The 24,731-nt window shown below is 62.3% G+C and overlaps 6 protein-coding genes across 6 annotated transcripts; 3 read left to right on the top strand and 3 right to left on the bottom strand.

The window, feature by feature from the left end:
* Nucleotides 1–1,405: 1,405 nt before the first annotated feature.
* VTJ83DRAFT_610 (uncharacterized protein) lies at nt 1,406–3,487 on the top strand (the record flags this gene model as incomplete). Its single annotated transcript, XM_071012774.1, has 3 exons — nt 1,406–1,439; nt 1,570–1,876; nt 1,960–3,487. The coding sequence occupies 3 exons, from the start codon at nt 1,406–1,408 to the stop codon at nt 3,485–3,487; spliced, it is 1,869 nt and encodes a 622-aa protein (XP_070869963.1).
* A 4,196-nt stretch (nt 3,488–7,683) lies between these two features.
* Nucleotides 7,684–9,803, top strand: VTJ83DRAFT_609 (uncharacterized protein; the record flags this gene model as incomplete). The annotated part of the gene is made up of 3 exons (XM_071012762.1): nt 7,684–7,802; nt 7,999–8,271; nt 8,417–9,803. The coding sequence occupies 3 exons, from the start codon at nt 7,684–7,686 to the stop codon at nt 9,801–9,803; spliced, it is 1,779 nt and encodes a 592-aa protein (XP_070869962.1).
* A 1,823-nt stretch (nt 9,804–11,626) lies between these two features.
* VTJ83DRAFT_608 (uncharacterized protein) lies at nt 11,627–15,356 on the top strand (the record flags this gene model as incomplete). Its single annotated transcript, XM_071012751.1, has 6 exons — nt 11,627–12,365; nt 12,431–12,892; nt 13,054–13,317; nt 13,405–13,496; nt 13,599–13,628; nt 13,719–15,356. The coding sequence occupies 6 exons, from the start codon at nt 11,627–11,629 to the stop codon at nt 15,354–15,356; spliced, it is 3,225 nt and encodes a 1,074-aa protein (XP_070869961.1).
* Nucleotides 15,357–15,753: 397 nt separating this feature from the next.
* On the bottom strand, nt 15,754–16,829 carry VTJ83DRAFT_607 (uncharacterized protein; the record flags this gene model as incomplete). Its single annotated transcript, XM_071012740.1, has 2 exons — nt 15,754–16,508; nt 16,595–16,829. 2 exons carry the CDS (start codon nt 16,827–16,829, stop codon nt 15,754–15,756), a joined length of 990 nt encoding a protein of 329 aa, XP_070869960.1.
* A 983-nt stretch (nt 16,830–17,812) lies between these two features.
* VTJ83DRAFT_606 (uncharacterized protein) lies at nt 17,813–19,249 on the bottom strand (the record flags this gene model as incomplete). The annotated part of the gene is made up of 3 exons (XM_071012729.1): nt 17,813–18,819; nt 18,904–19,056; nt 19,198–19,249. The coding sequence occupies 3 exons, from the start codon at nt 19,247–19,249 to the stop codon at nt 17,813–17,815; spliced, it is 1,212 nt and encodes a 403-aa protein (XP_070869959.1).
* A 2,916-nt stretch (nt 19,250–22,165) lies between these two features.
* VTJ83DRAFT_605 (uncharacterized protein) lies at nt 22,166–24,508 on the bottom strand (the record flags this gene model as incomplete). The annotated part of the gene is made up of 3 exons (XM_071012718.1): nt 22,166–24,100; nt 24,207–24,363; nt 24,453–24,508. The coding sequence occupies 3 exons, from the start codon at nt 24,506–24,508 to the stop codon at nt 22,166–22,168; spliced, it is 2,148 nt and encodes a 715-aa protein (XP_070869958.1).
* Nucleotides 24,509–24,731: the final 223 nt, after the last annotated feature.

The raw sequence follows: 24,731 nt of genomic DNA, 5'->3' as shown, positions 1-24,731 counted from the left end.
TCAACCGACGTTTGGCGCGAGGTCTTGAAGCATCGTGACGTTGCTGCTGAGAGAGTGCTCTTCGCGTTGGGGCGGCTCGGACGACATGCTATCGCCCCAACCTTTTGTTGCCCCGGCCATTGGGCCTCTACACAGGTCCTTGACGTGCAAGGCGCTGGGACGGGACGCGAAAGGGCCCGCGAAAGGGTCGGTGTGTTGTCGTTAGAGTGTCGTTACGGTTGAGCTTGCATGCGCGGCGTTGAGGTCCAGAATCACATGCAAATTGCGACACGGCGAATCCGCGACCGCAAGCGCACAGCAGCCCTCGTCCGTCTTGGCCACGGAGCAGCCTAACGCTCTTTTCGCAACGGCGAGGGCGACGGGAACCGTTCCATTCGTCCCCATAGTAGTGCACACGTGTAACATGTTTCGTAAGTTGACAAACTCTGGGGTTTCCATCACCAGCAACGTTATGCCGTTGACGGCACCCTCTTCCCGGTATCCCAACGCTGGCTGAGCGTGTGAAGCTGGGGGGAGACCGGCCATCACATGCCTCGATTCCACACACGCCAATGCCTCATTTTGGGGGGAAGGGGGGGGGGGGGGGGGGGGGGGGTGACATGGGACGGCTCCGGGTTCCATGGCAACCAACGCATGACTGCAGTGTGTGGGGAACCCTGCATCCGAATCACATGGGGAACAAACCGACGAAACGACTGCGCACCCTGTTGCCTCCTTGGTGACCTCTAGCGTCGTTCCAATTCGTTGCTTGGTTGACGGGTGCCTCGCCGCCCTTCCCCACAGCCTTGAGGACCCCCGTCCGGGGTCGGTGCCGCGCTCCAAGGTTGTCGCTGCTGGGAGCCGTGGCAATGGAAGCCTCGGCCTTTCTGCCGGAGCCGCGAGAACCCACTTTGTCCTCGGCCAAGCTGACGACCGGGGATGCATTAGGTGATGCTCGATGCTCGTCGACAAGGCGATGGAAGCCGTGTGCTTTGTGTTGATGTGTCTTTATCGTTGCGAGAAATAAGGGGGAAGGCCGAGTCATTGACTGCACGCACGGCCAGGTCACCGTCGAGCCAGGAACCACGCCATTGCGACGCCTGAGTCAAGGGAAGGTCGACAAGTTTCAGCTTCGGTGCTTGCCGTCCACGGGTGTTGCGCTTTCAGCGGGTACCGGCGGTGGGTAGACACCCCTGTCCATCGTGTGTCCTCCCTGCCAGTCGCAACCTCGGCTCACGAATCAGTAAGCTCGCAACTGCTCTTCGGCAAAGGGACGCCCATCGCCCCCAGATATCTACTCGTGCATTCCTCTCTTCCCCTCGAGCTCTTCTTCTTCTTCCTCCTCCTTTCTCTTCCCCAAACCACTCCGTTTCTTTTCCTTTCATTCCATTTCCATTGTCGTTTTCTCTTTCAGATACCCACCACAATGGCTCCCAGCGTTATTGTTGTCGGCGGTGGCCGTAAGTGAACCCTCTCCCCCCTTGGCTCGTGTGGCCTGACCCCGCGCCGTGTCGTCATGGCGCATGCTGCGTCTCTCTCCCTGTCGGCGGTCGGATGGCTAACCGCGCTCCCTCTTTGCGCCCGTTCCAGTCTCCGGCCTGAGCGCTGCTCACACCATCTACCTCAATGGCGGCAACGTCACGGTCCTCGACAAGCAGGGCTTCTTTGGCGGCAACTCGACCAAGGCGACATCCGGCATCAACGGCGCTCTCACAAGGACGCAGGTGGACCTCGGCATCCAGGACAGCGTCAAGCAGTTCTACGAGGACACCCTCAAGTCGGCCCGTGACAAGGCCCGCCCGGATCTCATCAAGGTCCTGACCTACAAGTCGGCCGCCGCCGTCGAGTGGCTCCAGGATGTCTTCAACCTCGACCTCACGCTCGTTTCGCGGCTGGGGTAAGTGTCATTCCCAACTAAGGCCGCTTCTTTTTTTCTTTTTGTGCGGCGGGAACCCGTATGCTAACGCATCCGCCTCGTAGTGGCCACTCCCACCCCCGTACCCACCGTGGCCACGATGCCAAGTTCCCCGGCATGGCCATCACCTACGCTCTGATGCAGAGGCTCGAGGAGCTCGCCGAGTCGGAGCCTCACCGCGTTCGCATCGTCAAGAAGGCGCGCGTCACCGGCCTCAACAAGGAGGGTAACATCATCACGGGCGTCACCTACGAGCACGAGGGCAAGACGCACAAGCTTGACGGCCCCGTCGTCCTTGCCACCGGCGGCTACGCCGCCGACTTTGGCGATGACTCGCTCCTCAAGAAGCACCGCCCCGAGATCGTCCACCTCTCGACCACCAACGGCTCCCACGCCACGGGTGACGGCCAGAAGATGGTCATGGCCATCGGCGGCAACGGCATTGACCTCGACAAGGTGCAGGTGCACCCGACGGGTCTCGTCGACCCCAAGGACCCCACGGCCAAGACCAAGTTCCTGGCTGCCGAGGCCCTCCGCGGTGAGGGCGGTCTCCTCCTGAACGCCGATGGCGACCGCTTCTGCGACGAGCTCGGCCACCGCGACTACGTCTCGGGCATGATGTGGAAGGAGAAGGACAAGGGCAAGTTCCCCATCCGCCTCGTCCTCAACTCCAAGGCCTCCAAGGTCCTCGACTTCCACACTCGCCACTACTCGGGCCGTGGCCTCATGAGGAAGATGACGGGCCACGAGCTCGCCAAGGAGATTGGCTGCACGCCCGAGCACCTCCAGAAGACCTTCCAGACGTACAACGCCATTGCCGAGGGCAAGATCAAGGACCCCTGGGGCAAGAAGTTCTTCCACAACATGCCCTTCGACATCAACGACGAGTTCCACGTCTCCCTGATGGAGCCCGTCCTCCACTTCACCATGGGTGGTGTCGAGATCAACGACAAGGCCCAGGTCCTCAACCAGGAGAAGAAGCCCTTCGAGGGTCTCTTCGCCTGCGGCGAGCTGGCCGGCGGTGTCCACGGCGCCAACCGTCTTGGTGGCTCGTCGCTGCTCGGCTGCGTCGTCTACGGCCGCGTCGCCGGCGACTCTGCCAGCAACTACCTGTTCCAGCAGGCTCTCCAGGGCTCGGCCAGCGCCGCCCGTGCCGGCCAGATCGCTCTGCACCTCGATCCCTCGGCCCCCGGCAAGATCGCCATCGAGTGGACCGGCTCCGGTGCCGCCGCCGCTGCCCCCAGCGTCCAGGCCGCCGCCCCGGCCGCCGCCCCGGCTGCCGCCGCCGCCCCCGCGGCCAAGGAGTCCAGTGAGCCCAAGCCTTTCACCATCCCCGAGACGGAGTACACGATGGAGGAGGTTGCTAAGCACAACAAAAAGGATGATCTCTGGGTTGTCGTCAAGGGTGTCGTTCTGGACCTGACCAACTGGCTCGACGACCACCCCGGCGGCCCCCAGGCTCTCCTGAACTTCATGGGCCGCGACGCCACGGAGGAGTTTGAGATGCTCCACGACGACGAGGTCATTCCCAAGTACGCGCCCTCGCAGGTCATTGGCCGTGTCAAGGGCCAGAAGGTGACCCTTGAGGTGTAAGCGTTTGAGATGGTTTGTCGTCGTCGGGTGGTAATAGGCGAGCCTTGTTTGGATGGGGTTCGGGTAATTGCATAGAATGGGGCACCGAAATGATCAACCATGTATCATTTGCTTTTCTGGGGGGTATCATTTGGGAAAACTAGTCATACCAGTTGGGTTTGGATAAAACCTGCTGGTCGTATGCAGGGTCAACGGACACCTGTTTTTTGTATTGATAGCGTCAGGGTTTTTGAAACTGGGAAATGGATTTTGGTTCATCAAACTTTCGGCCTCCCGGCTGTGCCTAGCTGCTCCTCCGACTGATCATGTGTGTACTGATGTGACGCTTTTAGCTTTCCGACATCCGCGCAATCCGTCCTATGAGGGAACCAACCCTCCCCCCCCCCCCCCCCCTTGGGGCTGCAAATGAATGCGCCAACGTAGGTGACACAACGTCTCGTCTCTTCCCAAGATTTCCCGCCCGTCTCTAGGCTCTCAAAACAAGCAGCGATGGCAGATTCTGACGGCTTTCGGAGGTATGCCGTCGTCTTGATTGGGAAGGAGACACAAGGACTGTTCTCACGAGGGGCCAACATGAGGTGTGTGAGTGCGTCCGCGCCGCTGAGTCCAAGATGGAGGGGCCTTGGGTTCATGCCCGCGGAACCATCGGTTGTCTTTCTTCCTTTTGGGCGAGGCAAAGCCATCAAAGGAGGGACGTGGAAGCCATAAAGTTCAACCTCTGTTTACAAAGGATGGTCTGTCACCGTATACGCCGCTTGAGAGGGTGTCAGACCAAATCATCAAGAGATCCCTTCTCGTCTCAGACACGATGATGTCCATGGCCCTTGGCTCGACCTCTCTCCGAGCTCTTTAACTCCAGCGGCTTTGAAACGAGATCCAAAGGGTGTACGCGAACCCTGGACATCGCACCAGGTGGTGGTAGTATCCGAGGCAGTGATGGAGTAGGCCTGGGCTGCTCGAGTACTTAGGCCACCTGTGGCCCAAGAGAGCGCAGGTCTTCCGGTATCCCGATGTCACATGATGTCGCAGAGAACAGCATGAAGATGACCCTAGCCACCTTAGTCATGTAGTCGTTGTGGCACATGCTTAGTACCGTTTCGAGCCGGCTCTTGTGTGCATCCTTACCACCGTGCAAAAAGATTCCAAGGGAGGGGGGGGGGGGGTGAGGGGGTGGCAAACAGTGTCCGCTTTTTGTTTTTTTTGTTCTTCTCTCTCTGCTCGATTCAAGCACGGCATGGCCAAGATGGCCAAGTCTGCCTGTCTGTCGTCGGTCAGATGGATGCTGCAGCCCAACACGGTACTCTTGTGCATTAGCGCTCCGTCACTGCTGTGGTTAGAGCTCTTGCTGTGATGTTCAAGGCCAGCCGACAGCAAGCACAACAGGCCTATACACATTCTGGAGCAGGAGAAGAGACCTGATTGTCGCTTGAGGTCTTGAGCTCGAGCTCGATCATCGGGCTCGAGCTTGCTGTGGGTATAGAAGCTTGATCAAGCTTTTGGCTTGAGATGGGCCTCCTGGATCTCCCAGAAAAGCCCGGGCTTTCTCGCCCACTACACTGTCCGATGGATGAGGCGCCGCGGTTCATGCTGGCTTACTTGAGGACATGATCAGCGCCCCAACGAGGCGCCACGGCCCTCGGTGTATGGGGGAGGGGCGGCGGCGTTCCTTTCCCCCCCGTCTCCGGCATAGTTTTTCTTCTTCTTCCATTGCCTTTTCTGAGCAGGATGGCCATCCGCCTCGATCTTGAACGCACAGCTCTGTACTATACTGTGCGCTCTGGCGCGCTGATTCGCATCGAGGCACCGCAGACCACCTGGTAACGTCAACGCCACCAGAGACCGATCCGACGGCAAGGCATGCTTGCGCCTGCCGCGAGCTTCCGGTGGGCTTGAAGGAAAGGTTTTCACTTGCTGCGCAAGGTCTGGATGACGGTCGAACACATTCCGCGCTGGTGGTGGCTGCAGGAAGACCTGATGGGGGGGGGGGGGGGGGTCTCCGAGAGAGTAGGCCAGACTACACGTCTCCCTTTGGTACCGGGCCGTGGTCCTACAGAGACCGCGGTCGCGAAAACCCGATGACATGCAGGGCACACTACCTATGTACTCTGGGGGATATACCGCAGACCAGGAGATCGTCCGACCGAGGGTGGACAGACCATCCAACCCCGAAACGTTAACGGTGCACAGGCGCTGTTGGCCTGCCGGCGAGCTGACCACCGCATCTCTGGCGTTGGTTGCCCGCGTGGTTCTTTTTTTTTTTTTTTTTTTGGCAGCGGACTGACTGCCTTGGTACAATACGTCAAAGGAACATGCAAGCCGAGGGTTCCGAAGAATCACTGAGCGTTTTCGATACCGCTTCTTTATTCTCGATTCATCCGAAGCTGTTTGTTGTCCGAACGATGGAGCGGCTCAGCCAGCTGGCCAAGGCTCGGGTTGCTTGTTGAATCCACTGCTCGCTCATGCGAAACTTGGCACCGTGCAAATCCTGTCCGTCCCTGTGCAAGATTGACTGGAACCGAACCGAGCCGTGTCAGCCGGCACTGTGCGAGCCGGGCACGTGTCAATGTCCATCGGCTCCAGACAAACGGACACTGTGGGGCGTGGTCCCTCCCCGCTCCCCCGGCACCCGGTTCGGTTTTTTTTTTTGTGTTCTCGTCAGACCAAGGAGACAATTGGGCCGATGGGTTGGTCGGCGAAACGACCAACCGCGCTGCACTGCACCACCCCTTTGACGTACATAGTACATACAGTACTGTGTAGTCCTCTGTTCTTCGGCATTTGCAGGCAAGTATCCACCAGCCCCTTTTTTGGAGCCTCGGGCTCTGACTGCCGGCACACCCTCCCGAAAGGTCTCACTGATAACGTTGACGCGAATCCGGCCCAGGCACGTCGTCGATCGATAACGTTTGAACACCTTGTTGACTTCGATGATTTCGCTTGCGAGTGCCTGACCAGGCGACGCACCAACGCCCGTCCTGCCAAGGGGGGGACTCACCTGCGGCACCTGCAGCACCTCCGCGCCCCACCAGGCGTTGGCCTAGGCCCAGACTTGACGCCGCCTGATTGGGCGGGCCATCTCGCAGGCCCATGGATAGGCACGGGGCTTGTCGTCGCTGATTCGCCGTTGGATGGGACCGGGCCACGGTGACAAGGGCATTCCCGCTCCATGGCGGGGAGACGGCTCCAGGCTCGATCCCCCACAGTCGAGTGCGACGGTGCGTCTTGGGTTGTCCCGTTCCATTTTCTGGTTTGACAGTTGGTGCCGTTCGATTGCGTCTCTCCAGAAGATGTTTGTGAGAGGAACCCTCGGCGACCAGAGAAGCCAATCGGGCAGCCAGCCAGCCTGGTCCGGTCCGGCCTATGCGGACCACAGGGGGGGAGAGAATCCCACCGGCCGCGGATGCAGAAAAAAAAAGATCAAACAAATATCTGCACAGGTGGTAAGACTTGCTTGGCATTGACTCCTATTTCTGCATGGCTTTCTGGGCACGCAGGAAGATGCGCGAATCCAGCGCGATGCCGACGCCACGGCTTTCACCAAAGAGGAAAGGTGGGATAGGGGAAAAGCAGCAAGACGAAGACCAGGGATGGCGCTGGGGGCGGGACAGACGCCTCGGACTGGACAATGGAGGGGGAGGGGTGGCGTGCGTGCTGTGGGGGGGGGGGAGGCCCGGGGGATGCGCAAGAACCGGGGAAGGCAGAGAGAGAGTTGGGGGAAAAGGGCACACAGGGCCTGGGATGCGAGTGGTGAGCGAGTAACTCGGTGGGCCCCGGGACTGGCTCTTTGGCTGCTGTGGGCATTTCGCTGGTGGGGGCTTTTTACGGGCTGGGTGGCCAATCACAAATCAGCCCCCGGACTAGAAGGCCAACCCGCTGATCTCGAAGGGTTCCCGCTTTCGATTCCAGCGCAAAGACTCTCCTCCACTCCCCATCCTCCTGCTCCAGGCCCCCCCAGGACGGACCGACGACAACGTCTCGCTTCTCAAATGATCGGGCGGCCCGCTTCCACCTCGCATCAGCTCAACCACCCCCGACTCGGGTCCCGCATATCGTCCCCGATAACGACGACAACGACGGCCAACGCGACGGCACGACGACCTCCCCGTCATCGACCCTTTCGCTGTCGACATCGATACCGTCCGCTTCGCCGAGTGCAACCATCAAATCTGGATTGAAGGGCGTCGCCGTCTCGCACCATGGCGGTTTTCGCCATGGGCTTGCACAAGCCCGACAATGTCGCAGGCTCGTCAGCGCCCGCGATCATGGTCGGGCTATTCGTGGCAACGGGCGGATTGTTATTCGGCTATGACACGGGGTAAGGAACGCATCTTCTCGACGGGGACCTAGACGACGAACAACGACGGCGGCGGCGGCGGCGGGCAGTCGTTTTCTTTTCTTTTTTTTTTTTTTTTCTTTGCAAAAGGAAGAGAAGGGGAAGGGAGTTGAATGGAAAAGGGAACGAGTCACCAGAAGGAGAAAAACGTTGCTGACGCGAATCTGTTGCTGCGCAGTGCCATCAACGGAATTCTCGCCATGGACACCTTCAAACACGACTTCTCAACAGGCTTCACCGATGAAAACGGCCGCCCGGGCATGTACCCGGGCCAAGTAGCCTTGATCGTCGCCATGCTGAGCGCCGGAACCACCGTTGGCGCTCTCTGCTCTGCGCCCATCGCCGACCAGTGGGGTCGTCGCCTGTCGCTCATCTTCGCCATCGGCATCTTCTGCATCGGCGCCATCTTTCAGGTGGCCGCGACCAATGTTGCGCTCCTGGTGGTTGGGAGGTGCGTCGCTCTTTGATTTTTTTTTTTTCTCTTTTTCTTTCTCCCCTTGCCCATCCTCTTGTGTCGCGTTGGCACCGCGCCTTCTTCGTACTACTGTTCCCAAACCCTCGGGGCGACTTGGGTGACTAACTTGCGTGCGCGACAGAACGTTGGCGGGCGTCGGCGTGGGCATGGTCTCGGTGCTCGTGCCGTTGTATCAGTCAGAAATGGCTCCCAAATGGATCCGCGGTACGCTGGTGTGCGCATACCAGCTGTCCATCACGGCCGGCCTGCTGGCCGCCTCCATCGTCAACATCTTGACGTACAAGCTCACCTCGGCCGCCGCCTACCGCATCCCCATCGGCCTGCAGCTCACCTGGGCCCTGATCCTGGCCAGCGGCCTGCTGATCCTCCCAGAGACGCCGCGTTATCTCATCAAGCGTGGGTACAAGGATGCGGCGGGTATCTCGCTCAGCCGCCTCCGGCGCCTCGACATCACGCATCCCGCGCTGATCGAGGAGCTGGCCGAGATCCAGGCCAACCACGAGTACGAGATGGCGTTGGGGCCGGACTCGTACAAGGACATCATCTTTGGCGAGCCGCACCTGGGCCGTCGCACGCTTACCGGCTGCGGCCTGCAGATGCTGCAGCAGCTGACCGGAGTCAACTTTATCATGTACTACGGCACCACCTTCTTCAACGGCGCCGGCGTCGACAACCCCTTCCTCATCTCCCTCATCATGCAGATCATCAACGTCATCTCGACGTTCCCCGGCCTGTTCGTCGTCGAGTCGTGGGGTCGCCGCCGCCTCCTCATCGTGGGCGCCGTCGGCATGGCTGTCTGCCAGCTGCTCATCGCCTCGTACGCCACGGCCAGCGGCGAGACCGACATGCCCACCCAGCACAAGATCCTCATCTCCTTCGTCGCCGTCTACATTTTCTTCTTCGCCGCCTCCTGGGGGCCCGTCGTCTGGGTCGTCACCTCGGAGATCTACCCGCTCAAGGTCCGCGCCAAGTCCATGTCGGTGTCCACGGCCTCCAACTGGATCCTCAACTTTGGCATCGCCTACGGCACCCCCTTCATGGTGGACACGTCGGCCGAGGCGGCCAACCTCGGCTCGCGCGTCTTCTTCGTCTGGGGCACCTTTTGCATCCTCTCCATCGCCTTTGTCTGGTTCATGGTGTACGAAACGAGCAAGATCAGCCTCGAGCAGATCGACGAGATGTACGAGCGCGTCGACAAGGCCTGGCACAGCCGCGACTTTGAGCCGAGCTGGAGCTTCCAGCAGATGCGCGACTTTGGCTTCTCGGAAAGCGGCATCCCCCCGGCCGAGCCGCAGCTCGAGCTGCAGTCTTCCAACGCCAGCTCGTCATCCCATGCAGGCACGGGCGGGAGCTCGACGATCAACGCGACGACGACAGCATCAACAGCAGCAGCAACAGCAACAGCAACGACAACCACCACAACAACAACAACAGCAGCAGGAGCAACGCCGAATTCGCAGGACGCCAAGATGTTGGCGCAGTTAGGGGATATCGATTTGAGTTATTGAGTTGGGCAGTCGGTCTTTTTTGATTCTCATTGTTTAACGTTGTACTGTGCGCCATCTCTATTGTCGCTCTCTCTCTCTCTCTCTCTCTCTCTCTCTCTCATTCAGGAGGCCATTGTTGCGTGGATACCAGCGGCGGAGTTGGGATCATGACGGAGTTTTTGGATCAGGCGTTCCAGGACTGGGAAATCTTGGCTATCGGTTTCTGTGTCTGGGTTAAGTCCAAGGCTTTCTTTTTTTTGTCTTTTTAACTTTTTGGGTATGGAGGGTTTTGCTGCTTTTCAATGGAGCGATGAGAGGGTCCGAGGGATTCGAACTCAGTCCGAAAGGCTTTTTGCCTCGGCCGCGGCAACGGGGGGGGGGGAGATGGGGGAGAGGGTGGCCGGCGAGACAGGGTGGCGGCGTGCCTTTGGGCTGACGGGGAATCCCTCTGGCCTCTCTGCTCGGACACCGGTATATCACTCGGGATGCTCGGGATGGGAAGGCCGTCCTTCATCCCACAACCACATCTGCCCTACATGGGATGCTACATGCAGTGTACTTAACACAAAAGCTAATACGTCGGGAATCGCAGCAGCCCCCGGAATTCAACTGCGTCTGTGCCTGGAATTTGTTCCGCTCCATGTCTCGCAGCCAGCCGCAGCGTCCAACCCTCTGCGCTCGGTTGATGATTCCCGAGAGCCTGGGCAGAGTTCGGCGGCCGGGACTCTGTGCTCGCTGCGCAGTTCCCGATTCGCCGTTTCTTCCTGTGGTCAGCGGGCACTCATGTCTTACAACCCGAGACCTTCTCCTGCACCTAGCGATGGCTACCCCGCTTCCGGCTTGCGTGTGCATGTTGTGCATGTCTTGACCGGTCTGGGACATGCCGCTGGGGTGCGTGACCTTTTTTATTTGCTAGCCTTACACTCGGGGCGTACCTTTGTGTTTTGGTGCTCCACAACCTCACGACCTGAACGTATGTACGGCGCTGAATCCGTTCTGTGGCACGACCCTGAATGATTGGTGGTGGTGGTGGTGGTGGTGGTGGTAGTAGTGGTGGTAGTGATGGTGGCGGCTTTGTCGTCGTCCCATCCCACCATTGTATCCCTGAGATGAAACATCTCCACAAGAAGGGGGGGGGGGGGGATGTAGAAGGCTCTTGTTGTGGTAGGATGCTATCCAGTAGTGTGTGAGCGTGGTGCTCTGGTGGCTGCTAGGATCCGTGCATGTCCTCTCGTGGAACGAACACGGATTGCGCTTCCAAAAGGCCGTGTTCCCAAACAACAAAGTGACGCTGCGACAGGAGGAGATCCATGGGGGGGCGTACGCGGGTAGCATCCGATCCGCAACGGCCTCGTTCAGGTGGTACAATGTGAAGCATTCGTTCACGGCCGAACAACAAACATCCTCCCCCCCCCTCTCTCCCGCCGCCGGGGCTACCTGTACCTCCCGATTCCGCCCCCCGGGATGCGCCGCAGCCCCGCGACGGCGACAAGGACGATCGCCCGTGCCACGGTCTCCCCCGGAACACGCGAGAGCAGGCGTCCTGGACCCGGGAGCGCCCTCCTCCTCGCGCCGGCCCCTGAGCGAGGCGGTCGCCGCCGCCGTTGCGGGCGATGACATCACCACGGCCGGGTACATAACCCTCGGTACCTAGCTTGCTTGCGCTCGCTCTCGCCGCTGTTTCCTATCGACGACTCCGACAACAGCTCCGAAGACGCCGTCTCGCGGGCCCGGCGCTTCGTGGTGTGTTGTTCCCCTTCTTCCTCCTGCCGTCGAGATTGTTGTTGTTGTTGTTGTTGCTGCTGCTGCTGCTGCTGCTGCTGCTGCTCCGTTGCCTCCTTTCCATGGCCGCCTACGCCCTCTCGGCCGCCCTGCTGCTCGCTGGGTTCCAGTACCTGCGCGGCGCCGGCCCGTTCTCGGAACCCTCCGAAACGGCGTCCTCGTCGTCATTTTCGTCGTCGTCGTCATTGTCGTCGCCGTCGCCGTTGGCATCGCCGCTGCCCCCCGTCTACACGCTCCCCGCCTCGGTCGATGTAGGACAAAAGGTCCTGCCCAACATCCATGACCCGGCAGCGGTGGATGCGCAGACGGTTTGCCCGGGGTACAGGGCTTGGAACGTCCAAATTCCCGTCGATGACGACGGCAGCGGCCAAGGGCTTACGGCGGACCTGGACCTTGCCGGCCCCCCCTGCAACGTCTACGGGACGGACGTTGAGCATCTGAGGCTGATGGTGGAGGTGCTGGAGGGGGATTTGGTGCACGTGGAGATACGGCCGAGGTATCTGGGGGAGGGAAACGCGACGTGGTTTGTGCTGCCGGAGGAGCTGGTGCCCAGGCCGAAGGCGAGGGAGAAGGGGGGAAGAAACGAGGAGGGGGAGCTGGCGGTGACGTGGGGGAACGAGCCGAGCTTTTGGTTCGAGGTGACGCGAAGGCAGACGGGGGACGTGCTGTTCTCGACGAAGGGGTCGGTGCTGGTGTACGAGGATCAGTTTGTCGAGTTTACCTCGCCGCTGCCCGACGAGTACAACCTGTACGGGTTGGGCGAGGTTCTTCATGGGTTTCGGCTGGGGAACAACCTCACCAGTGAGCCCGGCCGGCCCCCCGATCCCTCCCAGGTCTTGACGGACTGCGGCGCTGACCCTTGGCAGGAACACTCTTCGCGGCCGATGTGCCCGACGTCATCGACGCCAACCTCTACGGCGTCCACCCCGTCTACCTCGACACGCGCTACTTTGTCAACGACACGGCGGCCGGGAGCAAGCCGGCCTACGTGCCGTGGACCGCCGCTCGGGACGCGCCGTCGCAGCGGTACGTCTCGTACACGCACGGCGTGTTCCTGCGCAACGCCCACGCGCAGGAGGTGCTGCTGCGGCCCCGGGGCATCACATGGCGGACGCTGGGCGGCAGCATCGACCTGTACTTTTACGGCGGGCCCCGCGCGCTCGACGTGATCCAGGCGTACCAGATCACCACGGCAGGGCTGCCTGCGATGCAGCAGTATTGGACCCTGGGGCTTCACCAGTGCCGGTGGGGGTATCGCGGCTGGTCGGAGCTGAGAGAGGTGGTGGATCGGTACGAGAGGGCAGAGATCCCGTTGGAGACGATCTGGGGTGAGTCCCTTTGCCTACGTGAACATGGCCGCCTCCTCCTCCACCCCCTCCCCCTTGCGGTTGTAGACGACGGCCTTCTCTCGGCGTTGCGTTGCGTTGCGTTGCGTTGCGTTGCGCTGCGTCGTGCTAACGCCAAGGGACCCGTACCACGCACCACGCAGCCGACATTGACTACATGAACAAGTACCGCAACTTTGAGAACGACCCGGAGAACTTTGGCTACGAAGAAGGGGCGCGGTTCCTCGAGCAGCTGCGCCGAAACCACCAGCACTACGTGCCCATCGTCGACTCGGCCATCTACGCGCCCAATCCCGAGAACCCCGAGGACGCCTACCCGCCCTACGACCGCGGCATGGCGGCCAACGCTTTCATGCTGAACCCGGACGGGTCCGTTTACTACGGTGCCGTGTGGCCTGGGTATACGGGTATGATGAATCCCTGACGGTCTTTTTTTTTTTTCCTTTTCTTTTTCTTATGTGCTGCTGACGAGGCATCATCATCACCATCTCAAGTGTTCCCTGACTGGATCGGCGCCGCGCTCAACGGAACAGGAACCGTGACTTGGTGGATCGACGAGCTACAGAGGTGGTACGAGAAAATTCAGGTGAGGCCACCTCGGTTGTTTTTGTTTTCTCCTTTTCTCCTTCGTAAGGGAGAGTGGGAGGATGGTGTGATGCTGATGGAGAATGTTGACTGACGGGGATAGTTTGACGGCTTATGGGTCGACATGTCCGAGGTGAGTGCCTAGGCCGCAGAGTTCCCTTGTTTTTCCTCCCATTCGGCCGTGGCCAGCGTACCATGACCGACCAGCTGACGGAGCGAGCAGGTGGCTTCGTTCTGCGTCGGCAGCTGCGGCACCGGCAAGCTGACCCAGAACCCGGTCCATCCTCCCTTTGTTCTCCCCGGCGACGAGGGCAAGGAACCCGGCCATCTCCCGCTCTTTCGGCGCGATCATGAGGAGGAGGAGAAGGAGGAGGAGGAAGAGGAAGAAGAAGAAGAAGAAGAAAAGGAGGAGGACCTCGAGCAGACCTGCGTCCTCGGTCAAGATTTCAGGTCAACGAACCTCGTCTGTCACCCACGGGACCATGCCCCTCTCTTCGCGCGCCGCTTGGATGGCGACGACGACGTCGAGCAAACGGACGCCGGCGAAGGGTCGCCTACGACGTCCGCTTCGTACCTTCGCACGAGCCCCGTGCCGGGCGTCCGCAACGTCAACTACCCGCCCTACGTCATCAACCACCACCACGGGGACCTGGCGGTCCACGCCATCAGCCCCAACGCCACGCACCACGGCGGCACGCTCGACTACGACTTCCACAGCCTCTTTGGCGACCAGATCCTGCGCGCCACGTACCGGGCGCTGCTCTCCCTCCTTCCGGGCAAGCGCCCGTTCGTCCTGGGGCGCAGCACGTTTTCCGGGTCGGGCCGGTGGGCGGCGCACTGGGGCGGCGACAACCACTCGCGGTGGCCGTGGATGCGCCTGTCGATACCGCAGTCCCTGTCGTTTTCGCTCTTTGGCGTGCCCATGTTCGGCGCCGACGCGTGCGGCTTCGCCGGCGACGCGGCCGAGGAGCTGTGCGCGCGCTGGATGCAGCTCGCCGCGTTCTTGCCCCTGTACCGCAACCACAACGTGCGCGGCGCGGCGCCGCAGGAGCCCTACGTCTGGCCCGCCGTGGCCGAGGCGACGCGCCGGGCCGCGCGCGTGCGCTACGCGCTCCTGCCGTACCTCTACACCCTCCTGGCCCGGGCCGCGCGGGACGGGGAGCCGGTCGTGCGGGCGCTGGCCTGGGAGTTCCCCGACGAGCCGTGGCTCGCGGGCGCGGACCGGCAGTTCCTGCTGGGCCCCGCGGTGCTGGTGACGCCGTGCCTCGAGCCCGGCGCGGCGACGGTCCGCGGGGTGTTCCCGGGAGCGGGCGGCGCGGGCGGCGGGACGACGGTCTGGTACGACTGGTACACGGGGGCGGCGACGAGCAAGGCGCTGGTGCGGCGGCGCGGGCACAACGCGACGGTGGCGGCGCCGCTGGGCGGCGACGTGCCCGTGTTTGTGCGGGGCGGGAGCGTGCTGGCGGTGCAGGAGCCGAGGCGGACGACGGCCGAGAGCCGGAGGACGCCGTGGGGGCTGGTGGCGGCGCTCGACGGCGACGCGGGGCGGGCCCGGGGCGAGCTGTACCTGGACGACGGGGAAAGCGTCGAGCCCGACGAGACGACGTGGGTGAGGCTGGAGGCGGGCCCGGGGTTCCTCCGGGCGGCGCCCGAGGGCACGTACCGCGACGCCAACGCCCTGGGCAACGCCACCGTCATGGGGCTGGCCCGGAGACCGGCGCGCATCTGGCTGGGCTCGGGGGAGCTGGACCCGGCGAGCTGGACCTACGATCAGGACAGGCACGTCTTGAGGGTGTACGGCTTGGATGGCTGGTTTCCGGACGGGGCGTGGGCCAAGGAGTGGGTCATGAAGTGGGAGTGAGGATGCGGTTTCGTGCTTTTGTTTTGTTTCTTTTTTCTCGTCTACAAGCGCGGTTTTGTTTTTGATGAATTCACTCTTGTTTCCCTGCCACCCCCCCCTTCGTTCCGTGTCGTCTCTCTCATGCAGTACCCTGCTCCAGAGCGAGAGAGAGCGAGAGAGAGAGAGAATATGTGTGCGTGTGTGTATGCGTTTGTTACCGATGTCTCTTTTTTTGGTGGGTGTTTTTGCCTTCTTGACCCATTTCATGACGGCATGACGTAGATTCGGTCGACGATACATATCCTACACATTTCGAGTCTGGTATTGTTATGCGTATGTTATGCGTATGCCCTCTCCCATGTTCCCCCCCCCCCCCCCCCCCCCCCGAGAGCCTAGGCGCGCGTCAGCGTCTCGCATGCTACTTCAGCTTGCGATTCTCCTGCACCAGCGCCTTCTTCCTCGGCGGCTCGCTTGCGCCCCACCCCGAGTGCCACTCGTCCTCGTGCTGCGCCGCGTGGTGATCCATCAGGTGGATGCTCTCCTCGGCATCCCTCGCCGCGCGGCGGCGGCGGCTGCTCTCGAGCCTCGAGAGGCGGGTGCTGCGGGGGGCGTCGCCCAGGTCGATGCGCCTCACGTCGCGGGTGCAAAAGAAGATGACGACGACGACGAGAGAAAAGGTGCCAAACACGAGCGGCAAGACAAGATACAGCTCGGGGTCGCTGGCGCTGCCTTCCTTGACGCGGTCGTACTTGCCGCCCTCGCCAATGTGCTTGTGCGGCTGCTCGGGCCTCGCGGGGGGCGGGGCCTTGTCCTTGTACTTGAGGAGGACGGTGGGGCCGGCGAGCCACTGGGCGTGGGGGCCGGCTCCCTTGTGGGCGGCGCCCGAGGTCGGGGGCAGGGCGACGATGCGGAGCGTGATGTTGGCCGCCTTGAGCTTGGGCCGTTTGAGCAGCTGGGCGTCCGGGCGCCACTGCCAGAAGCCCCAGCCGGCGTCAATGTTTTCGGACGAGAAGGCCTCGTGCTGGTTCCCCGGCGAGGCCGGGTTGGACTTGTCGTCCGGGGGGTTTTCCGGGGTGTTGGGGGTGGTGGCGAGCTTGGAGGAGGCCGTGGCGTAGAAGCCGAGGATCTTGACGGTGGTGTTGGACGCGGGGAAGAAGTTGGGGTCCCAGGTGACTACGAGCGGGAGAAAAAAAAGGGGGGGGGGGGGGGGGTTAGCGAGAGGAGGCCGAGAGCGAAGGAGGAAGAACCCAAGAGCGTACTGTAGTAGGTTGTCCCCGGAACGATCACGTCGTTGGCCTTGGGGAGGCAGAAGGGCTTGAAGGGCCCGTCGAGGTTGTGGCAGGCGGCCGCGTCGGCGTCGTCGGCGGTCTCTGCAACGGCCTCTGCGGCGGCGGCAGCGGCGGCGGCGTCTTGGGGCGGCGGAGCGGCCAGCGAAGTGCCGGCGAGGAGCAAGAGCAGCCAGGCTGCTTTGGAGACGAAGCCCGAGGCGAGCATGGCGACTGAAAGAGTTGGGAGAAAAAAGGAGAGGAGGAGGGGGAGGGGGTGTCGCCGCCGGGAAACCGGCCGAAGAGCGCGCGCGCGCGTGTGTGTGTGTGTGTGTGTGTGTGTGTGTAAGTGCGTATAAGTGCGTGTAAGTGGCCGATGGACGTTATGATGTAACGAGCGCGCCAAGTACGTTAACCGTCAACCATCAAGAACCAAGGGGTTCCTTCAACCCAGGGAACAAGAAAGAAAAGCCAACAATGGACGAGATGACGGCCGTGTGTTCCCCCCCAAAGCCCGGGCAGCGAGGATGCGGATGCGGATGCTGAGGCTGATGGTGATGGAGAGAGAAATAGGAAATGGAATCATACAAGGAAAAGAAGAATGCGAGACCGAAAAAGCCGACGCGGAAGGCGACGTTGACTTTTGGCCATGGCTCGCGGTAATTTCGGGGTTTGGTTTCGTAACCAGCAGGGGACATCGTAGCTTCGGCCTTGGGAATCTCGAAAAAAAAAAAAAAAAAAAAAAGATTGGACGCGCTGAGGAAGAAGCGAGAGGGTGGGGCCCGCCCGAGCCAGTGGAGCTGCTGTAGTAGCTCACTACTACGTACGCAGTAGTTACTGCGTGCAGTTACACAGTAACTAGCTAGCTCCCGTCCAGATTGGCAGTGGGGGCCCCCGCGGAGCCCCACGGTCGGGTCGGGTCTCGCTCCAACTCGTTAGTTACTGTGTAGTAGTAGAATACGTCCGCTGTACTGCGTACCCAGCATGTGCTTCCATGCATACCTTACTTCGTTGTGCGCTCCCTCCGATGCCCACGATAAAAAAAAAAAAAAAAGCTGCTACATGCTGCGTAGAATACTTATACATGGCCATCCATTCTCCTCCAGACAGTTTGGTGAATACCCCTACCTTACAACGAAGCAACAACACCAATGAAACAGAAAAGAAAGAAAGAAAAAAAGAAAGAAAAAAAAGGGTTTGCTCGTCCGCCTTTCAAAACACGGTATTCTTGGCCACAATCTCCCGGGCAAACTCCCCAAAGCTAACGTGCCTCTCCATGTCCACCTCCTCGCCCAGGTTGGGCTGCGTAAACACGGCCAGCGTGTTCCTCGCCACCCGGCCCTCGCACAGCTCCGCCCGCGCCCCGCGCACAAAGTGCGGCACCGCCTTGAAGCGCCCTCGCGTGATGCGCTCCAGCGCCTCGCCCGTCTGGAACGCCAGGCAGTCCCGCGGGATGAGCACGTGGGCCGTCCGCCCGGACCGCGACTTGACGTAGAGCCCCGCCGCCGGGTCCGGCGACGCGTCCAGCTCCGGCAGGGGCGAGAGCGGCGGCGGCGGCGACGGCCAAAGGACCTCGCCTGCCGGCAAGGACGGCGCCGCCTCGATCTCGGGCGCCGCCACCGTCGGGTCCGACGCCGACTCGTCGACAAACATGGCCGACGTCAGGCCCGTCAGGCAGCCGTGGTCGAGGTGCGTGGCGCACCAGTCGTCCTCGTCCTCACCCTCGCCCTCGTCCCCGCCATGGCCGCTGCCGGCCGAGGGGTCGTTGGCGGCCGCGTCCGACATGGCCAGCGGCGAGGGCAGGTGGGTCGGGTCCTGCGGGTAGTAGTGCAGCAGGCGGGCCTTGGTGGTGGTCGACGTGCGCACGACGCGCTCCAGGTACCCCGCCGGGTACCCGGGGATCTCGTGCTCGGCGAAGCGGTCGCAGGCGCGGGCCACCAGCACGGCCACGTCGATGACGAGCCGGCAGAGGTCCTCAAAGGTCCGCCGGAACCCCGGCAGCGTGGCCTCGTCGGGCCACACGTTGGGCGACAGGTACTCGGGGAAGCCGTCGGCGTTGAACTCGGCCGTCGGCGCCGCGCAGTCCAGCGTCGGGTCCACGTAGAAGGCGCAGTTGGCGTAAAAGGACCCCTTGAGCGTGTCGACCTGCCCGTCCTTGAGCGTCTCCTTGCCGAGCGACCATCCCGTCAGGTACTTTGCCTTTTCGTTTTCCAGCTTGTCTAGAGGGAGGGGGGGGGGGCAGAGGGGAGCGCTCCGTCAGCGACCATGGCTTGTTTTCGCCCCTGTCCCGGCAGGCATCATACCCAGCTGCGACTTGGGCAGGTTGCCCAGGTAGGACGAATACGACAGCAGGTGGTGTCGCAGTCGGTGGTAGTCGGGAGGCACATCCTTGACGAGCAGGATGCCCAGCGAGTCCGGGCCGAACGCTTCCTTGAGCGTGTCCAAGGAGACGGTACCTGTGATGCAGCAACAGCAGCAGCAGCAGCAGCAGCCGCCGCCGCCGCCGCCGCCGTGCTCGCGGTGTGAGATGACGTCCTAGTTTCTTGCCGGGCCACGACAACGCCCGATATGCGCAACGATCCCCTGGGGCCACGTACCGTCCTGAAGCTCCTTCAGCGAAACGGTGACAGCTTTGGCAATGGGGGCCATGGTGGGTGCTTTTTTTCTCTTCTTTGGTTTGTATTGTTTCTTTTTAGCAGGGTACCATGGGAAGTTGGGTCTCAGATGCAAGTTGCAAGAGGCCAAGGATCTCTGAAGAGATGCAGCTCGAGAGAAGAGCAGAGAGCCTGGAGAGAACAGAGAGAGCGATGGAAGCCACCAAGTCTTGAGCTTGCTCAAGGTAACGTACTTTGGAATCTTGGGAGGCGTGAAAGCGTCATGAGATGAGAGCGAACTAGTTTGTTAGTTAACAACTGCGTAGGCCCCATGCCAAGCGCGCTCGGAGCTCCCTGCTCAAGGTGGCAGGTGATCGCCTCCGCTTGGGGGGGGGGGGGAGGGGGTTCCATGCATGCATGCCGCTCGACTCCGTAATCCACCAACGTTACCTACCTACTACACAGTATAGGTACCATCTCCCCTATGCTACAGTACCTTACACAGCAGACGGCAGTTCTACACAGTACTACCTACGTAGTAACTACGCAGTAGCTGTTGAGGTGAACGTTCCTACCTCACTGGCGACCTAGTAGTAACCGTCGTTCAGGGTACCCCCCCCGTTCGGCAGACGCCGTTGCCGTTGCCCGCCAGCTTTATCGATAAGAAACACGCAACCCCCCCCAGGGCCAATGAATGCCGTCGCATCGAACTATAGTAACGTTAGCGAGTGACCGTTCTTGCATCCATTGCATCATTGACATGGTTCTCCATCCTCCTCCATCCTCCATCCTCGGACCGTCCTGACCCGGCTTCCATCGCCCGCATCCTCAAGTGGAAACCACACAACAACACCCCTTGGACCCCATCCGCGCTCTGTTTCCTCCCGCCTCCCGCCTCCCGCCTCCCGCCTCCCGCCTCCCGCCCCCCCAGCTACAATGGTCAAGCCACTCACCTTCAAAGGCGACCCCAAAAAGCCCAAGAAGCGCAAGCGCGCCGACGCCGCCGAGGGCCCGGACGCCGACGCCGACGGCTCCAAGCGCCAGCTCAAGGCCGCCAAGGCCGCCAAGGCCGCCGACGCCGACGCCGACGCCGCCGAAAAGAACCCCGCCGCCGCCGCCGCCCAAGACGACACCTGGGTGTCGGCCGACACGGTGAGCGACGTCTCGGGCCCCATCATGCTGGTCCTGCCCAGCTCCCCGCCCAGCGCCCTGGCCTGCGACCCGGCCGGCAAGGTCTTTGCCATGCCCATCGAGAACATCATCGACGGCAACCCGTCCACCGCCGAGCCCCACGACGTGCGCCAGGTCTGGGTGGCCAACCGCATCGTCGGCACCGACCACTTCCGCCTCAAGGGCCACCATGGAAAGCACGTTTCTTTTTGCTTCTTTCTCCCCTACCAACCCACATCAAGACGCCTAGGTTTCCCTAGACGACAACCACGTCGCCGACAACCATGTCGCCGGCAACGACGAGACAACCCAAGGCTAACCCGCACCCTTTTGGTTTTCCTTTCCAGGTACCTCTCGTGCGACAAGATCGGCCACCTGAGCGCCACCTCGGAAGCCGTCTCGGTCCTCGAGTCCTTCAACCTCGTCCCGACCCCGGACGCGCCGGGCACCTTCCAGCTCCAGACCCTGCGCGACACCTTCGTCGCCGTCCGCGAGCCGTCGGCAAAGCAGCCCGGCGGCAAGCCCCCCGAGGTCCGCGGCGACGAGACCGCCGTCGCCTTGCACACCACCCTGCGCGTCCGCATGCAGGCGCGCTTCAAGCCGCGGCGCAAGGACGGCGCCGGCGGCACGGGCGGCGGCACCGCGGGCCGCGAGGACAAGACGCACGTCGGCCGGCGCGAGCTCGAGGAGGCGGCCGGCCGCAGGCTCACCGAGGACGAGGTGCGCATGCTGCGGCGCGCCCGCCGCGAGGGCAGCTACCGCGAGGCCTTGCTCGACATCAAGGTGAAGAGCAAGCACGACAAGTGGGGGTGAAGGAGGCGACGAGGTGAGCTCCGCGTGGTTTTTCGTTGGAAGGGGTGGGTTGTGTTGGGCGGGTTGGACAGAGCTACCCCAGCTTGGATATACCTAGGTACCTGGACGCAGAGAGGCCCGTCATCATCTAATAATGTACGTATCGGACGCGGCGAATCGAGTTGTGCGATACCCTTGTTCGTTTTCTTTGTCTTCTTCTTCCCTGCCGACCGCCGAGCTTGACAGCCAAGCTACCTTCAAGCGAGGCGATTCCCGTGCCGTCCCGAAAGAAGAGGAGGGAAGAAGGGGGGACCCCCATCACCGAGGCACAAGGCACAAAGATCCATAGAAACGCACAGGTCAAGCAGCTGGACGTTTGTATCAAAAACAATGGGCAAGGAATGCAATTCCATCTCTCTGTCCCGCCGTGGGCATCTCATCATCATTGCTTGCTTGCTTGCTTGCTTGCTTGCTTGCTAGCTTGCTAGCTAGCTTAGGGGAGGGCGAACCTTGCCATCCATCGACTCCCAAAACGCCAAGTAAGATGCCCCCTCCTAAAAAGAGCTCCAAGGGTAAAAAAGGAAAAAAAGGAAAAAAAAAAAAAAAGAAAAAGATCATTCCGGTTGTCAGACTGTTGACTGAACAAGAACCCGTCCCAAAACACCCCCTGCCTTCCAACAGAACAAAAAAAAAAAAAAGATCAACAAGGCCCGGATATCTATATACACATGTACCAGGAAGGAAGGGAAAGAAGCAGAGAAAAAAACAACAACGGGCCGCCTGCTTTGCCTTAATGCTCCCGGACGGACAAAAAAAGCACGACTGGAAAGGAAAAGAAACAGCGCCGTGACCGTATTATACAACCCAAACATAATGGTACCCAAAAAGAACCCAGAAGCGGAGGACAGGAGGGAGGGACATGTGCGCCCGAGCGAGATCCTCTTGATGAAAAAAACCACTTTGCCAAAAGCCGAGGAAACAAAAAGTAAAGAGCAAAAAAAAAAAAAAATCATTCCACCTTGATCCTCTTGGCGTCGCCGCCCACCTGTTGTTCTGTGGCGCCTTCGCTTTGTTGCTGATCGCCATTTCCGCCGCTGCCGTTCCCGCCGTGGCTGATGTCTGGGCTCTTGCGCTTCAGGGGGGGCAGGTCGTCCCGGAGGAACGAAGGCCCCGTGCCGACGACCGGGGTCTGCCACGTCAGCGGGCTGAGCGTGTTGTGCTCGTTGCCCTTGAGGCCCCAGTCGGCGTAGAAGCTGCTGGGGCTGGGCAGGAGGCCGTCGCCCAGGAAGCGCGACGGCAGGGCCGAGACGGGCGTGTCGATGTTGATGCCGCTGTTCTGCGGGGGCGGGCGGGCGAAGGGGTTCGGGGGCCCCGTGGCGCCGGCCGAGAGCAGGGTGCTCGAGTGCGAAGGCGAGGGCGGCGGCAGGACGACGCCCGAGGAGGGGGGCTCGGCGCGGCGCGACGGCTGCGACGTGACGTCCGTCATCGTCGTCGTCGCCGTCGTCGTCGTCGCGGTGCCGCCGGCGCCGGCGCGAGGCGACGAGTCGTTGGTGGCGCTGCCGCCGTCCGACTCGTCCGGGATCTGCACCTTGAGGCGCGGCCGCGAGAGCGCGAGGCTGCCGGACCGCGACGGCGGCGTGAAGGTGGTCTCGGGGATGCTGCCCAGCGAGCCGTTGCGCTTGATCTGCGGCTGCTGCACCTGCGTGTTGATGCGCGGGAGCTTCGGCGGCGAGGCGGCGTTGCCGGGCCGCGAGGCGCCGGCGGCGGCATCGGCCGGCTGCGACCGGGCGGGCGACGGCTCCTGCTTGGGCTCCGGAGGGTGAAAGGCCGCCAGGTGCTGCGAGAGCACGGAGCGGTTCTCGTCGATGGGGGTGAAGATGCTCCCGCCCTTGCGCGGGGGCAGCTTCTTGATGTTGGTGTCGAGGGCCGGCAGGCGTGACCTCTCGGCCGGCTCGGGCTTCGGCCTCGACTCGACGGGGGCCGGCGTCGGCGTCGGCGCGGCCGCCGGCTGCTCCTGGGGCGTGGGGGCGGTGAAGGCGACCTGGGGGATCTCGTGCTGCTGAGGCGGCGGCGGCGGCGGCAGATGCTGCTGCGGCTGCTGATGCTGGGGCTGAGGCGGGCTCTCCATGGGGATGGCGTGAGGGGCCGGCTGCGGAGGCGACATGTGCGGGTAGGGCTGCTGCGGCATCTGAGCCGGCAGCTGAGGAGCGGCGGGCTGCGGAGGCGAGACGGAATGGCGCGCCTGGGGGTGAGCAGGAGGGGGAGGCGGAGGAGCCTGCGACGCCTGCTGGAGAGGGTAGGGGCTAGGGCCCGATGCCCTCCGCTGGTCGTCGACGTAAGGCTGCATGGGGTGGTGCGGTTGCGGTTGCGGCTGCGGCTGAGGCGGTTGGTGCTGCTGGTGCTGGTGCGGGTGCGGGTGCTGGTGCGGGTGCTGGTGCGGGTGCTGGTGCGGGTGCTGGTGCGGGTGCTGGTGCTGGTGCGGCTGCGGGGGGTACTGATACTGGGGGTGCATCGGGTGCATGCCATGGGGCACGCCGTGGGGCAGGGCATGGGGGTTCTGGGGGTTGTAGACGGGCTGCTGCTGCGGCATGTAGCCGTAGCCGTTGACGGGCGCCGGCCGAGGCGCGGGCGGCGCAACGGGCTGGCCGACCATGGCCGGGCCCATGCGCTGCATGTCGTTGCGCGAGGCCGGGCGCGAGCCCATCTGGGGCTGCGGGGTGTGGCCGCGGAAGACGCCGTTCTGGATGGGAGGGGAGCCCGAGGGCGTCTGGTGGCGCATGACGGGGAAGGGGGCTGCCTGGGCCTGGAACTGAGGAGGGAGCATGTGCGCCGCCTCCATGCCCTCGGGCCGGGGCGGGGTGGCGTTCTCGTCGTCTTCGTCCTCGTCCTCCTCGGCGCCGGCGTTGAAGTCGGCCGGCGTCCTGTGCTCGTTGGGCTCTCCGTGCTATCCACCCAGAGGCGCACCCGGCGTCAGCGGGCGCTGTCCCATGCGAGCCGTCTCCTGCGAGGGGAGGGCGAGCCAAGAGGAGGGAGGGAGGTGCTTGACGTACCAAGGTCCAGCGGTGCAGCATCTCGCGCATGTCGCGAGACGAGAACTGGTGAAGCTTCTTGTTGTTGCCAAAGATGACTACGGCAACGTCGACGTCGCAGAGCACCGAGAGCTCGTAGGCCTTCTTGAAGAGGCCGCCTTTCCTCTTGAGGAACGTGCTGCAGTATCGCCCGCCAACCGGCTCTTTGTCAGTCCGGTCCAGCCCAGCGCAGAGCGGTGGTGGAGGGGGGGAGGGGGCCGCGCTTACACGGAACGATTTCTCTCATCCTTGATCTTCTTGATGTCAATCTTTCGGCGACCCATCTTGGACGGCGGTGCCGCGGCCGACGAGCCGTGGGATCGATGGGGCTTGGGGCTGGTGGTTGCTGGGGCGAGGAGGAAGAGCTCTCTCGAGTGGGCTCAGGCTGGCGACCAGCCGAGGAGGGCGAGCAAGGTCGAGGGCACAACAAGGCGAGGGTCGTCGTCTTTTGGGGGATTGCCGATGTCGACAAGTCGGAGGCGACAGGCACGGGATCGGTCGGTGGGT

The sequence above is a fragment of the Remersonia thermophila genome, chromosome 1 (assembly GCF_042764415.1).
Source record: "Remersonia thermophila strain ATCC 22073 chromosome 1, whole genome shotgun sequence".
Taxonomy (NCBI): Eukaryota; Fungi; Ascomycota; class Sordariomycetes; order Sordariales; family Chaetomiaceae; genus Remersonia; species Remersonia thermophila.
The sequence above is the reverse complement of the archived record's forward strand: the minus strand, read 5'-3'. Positions and strand labels throughout refer to the sequence as shown.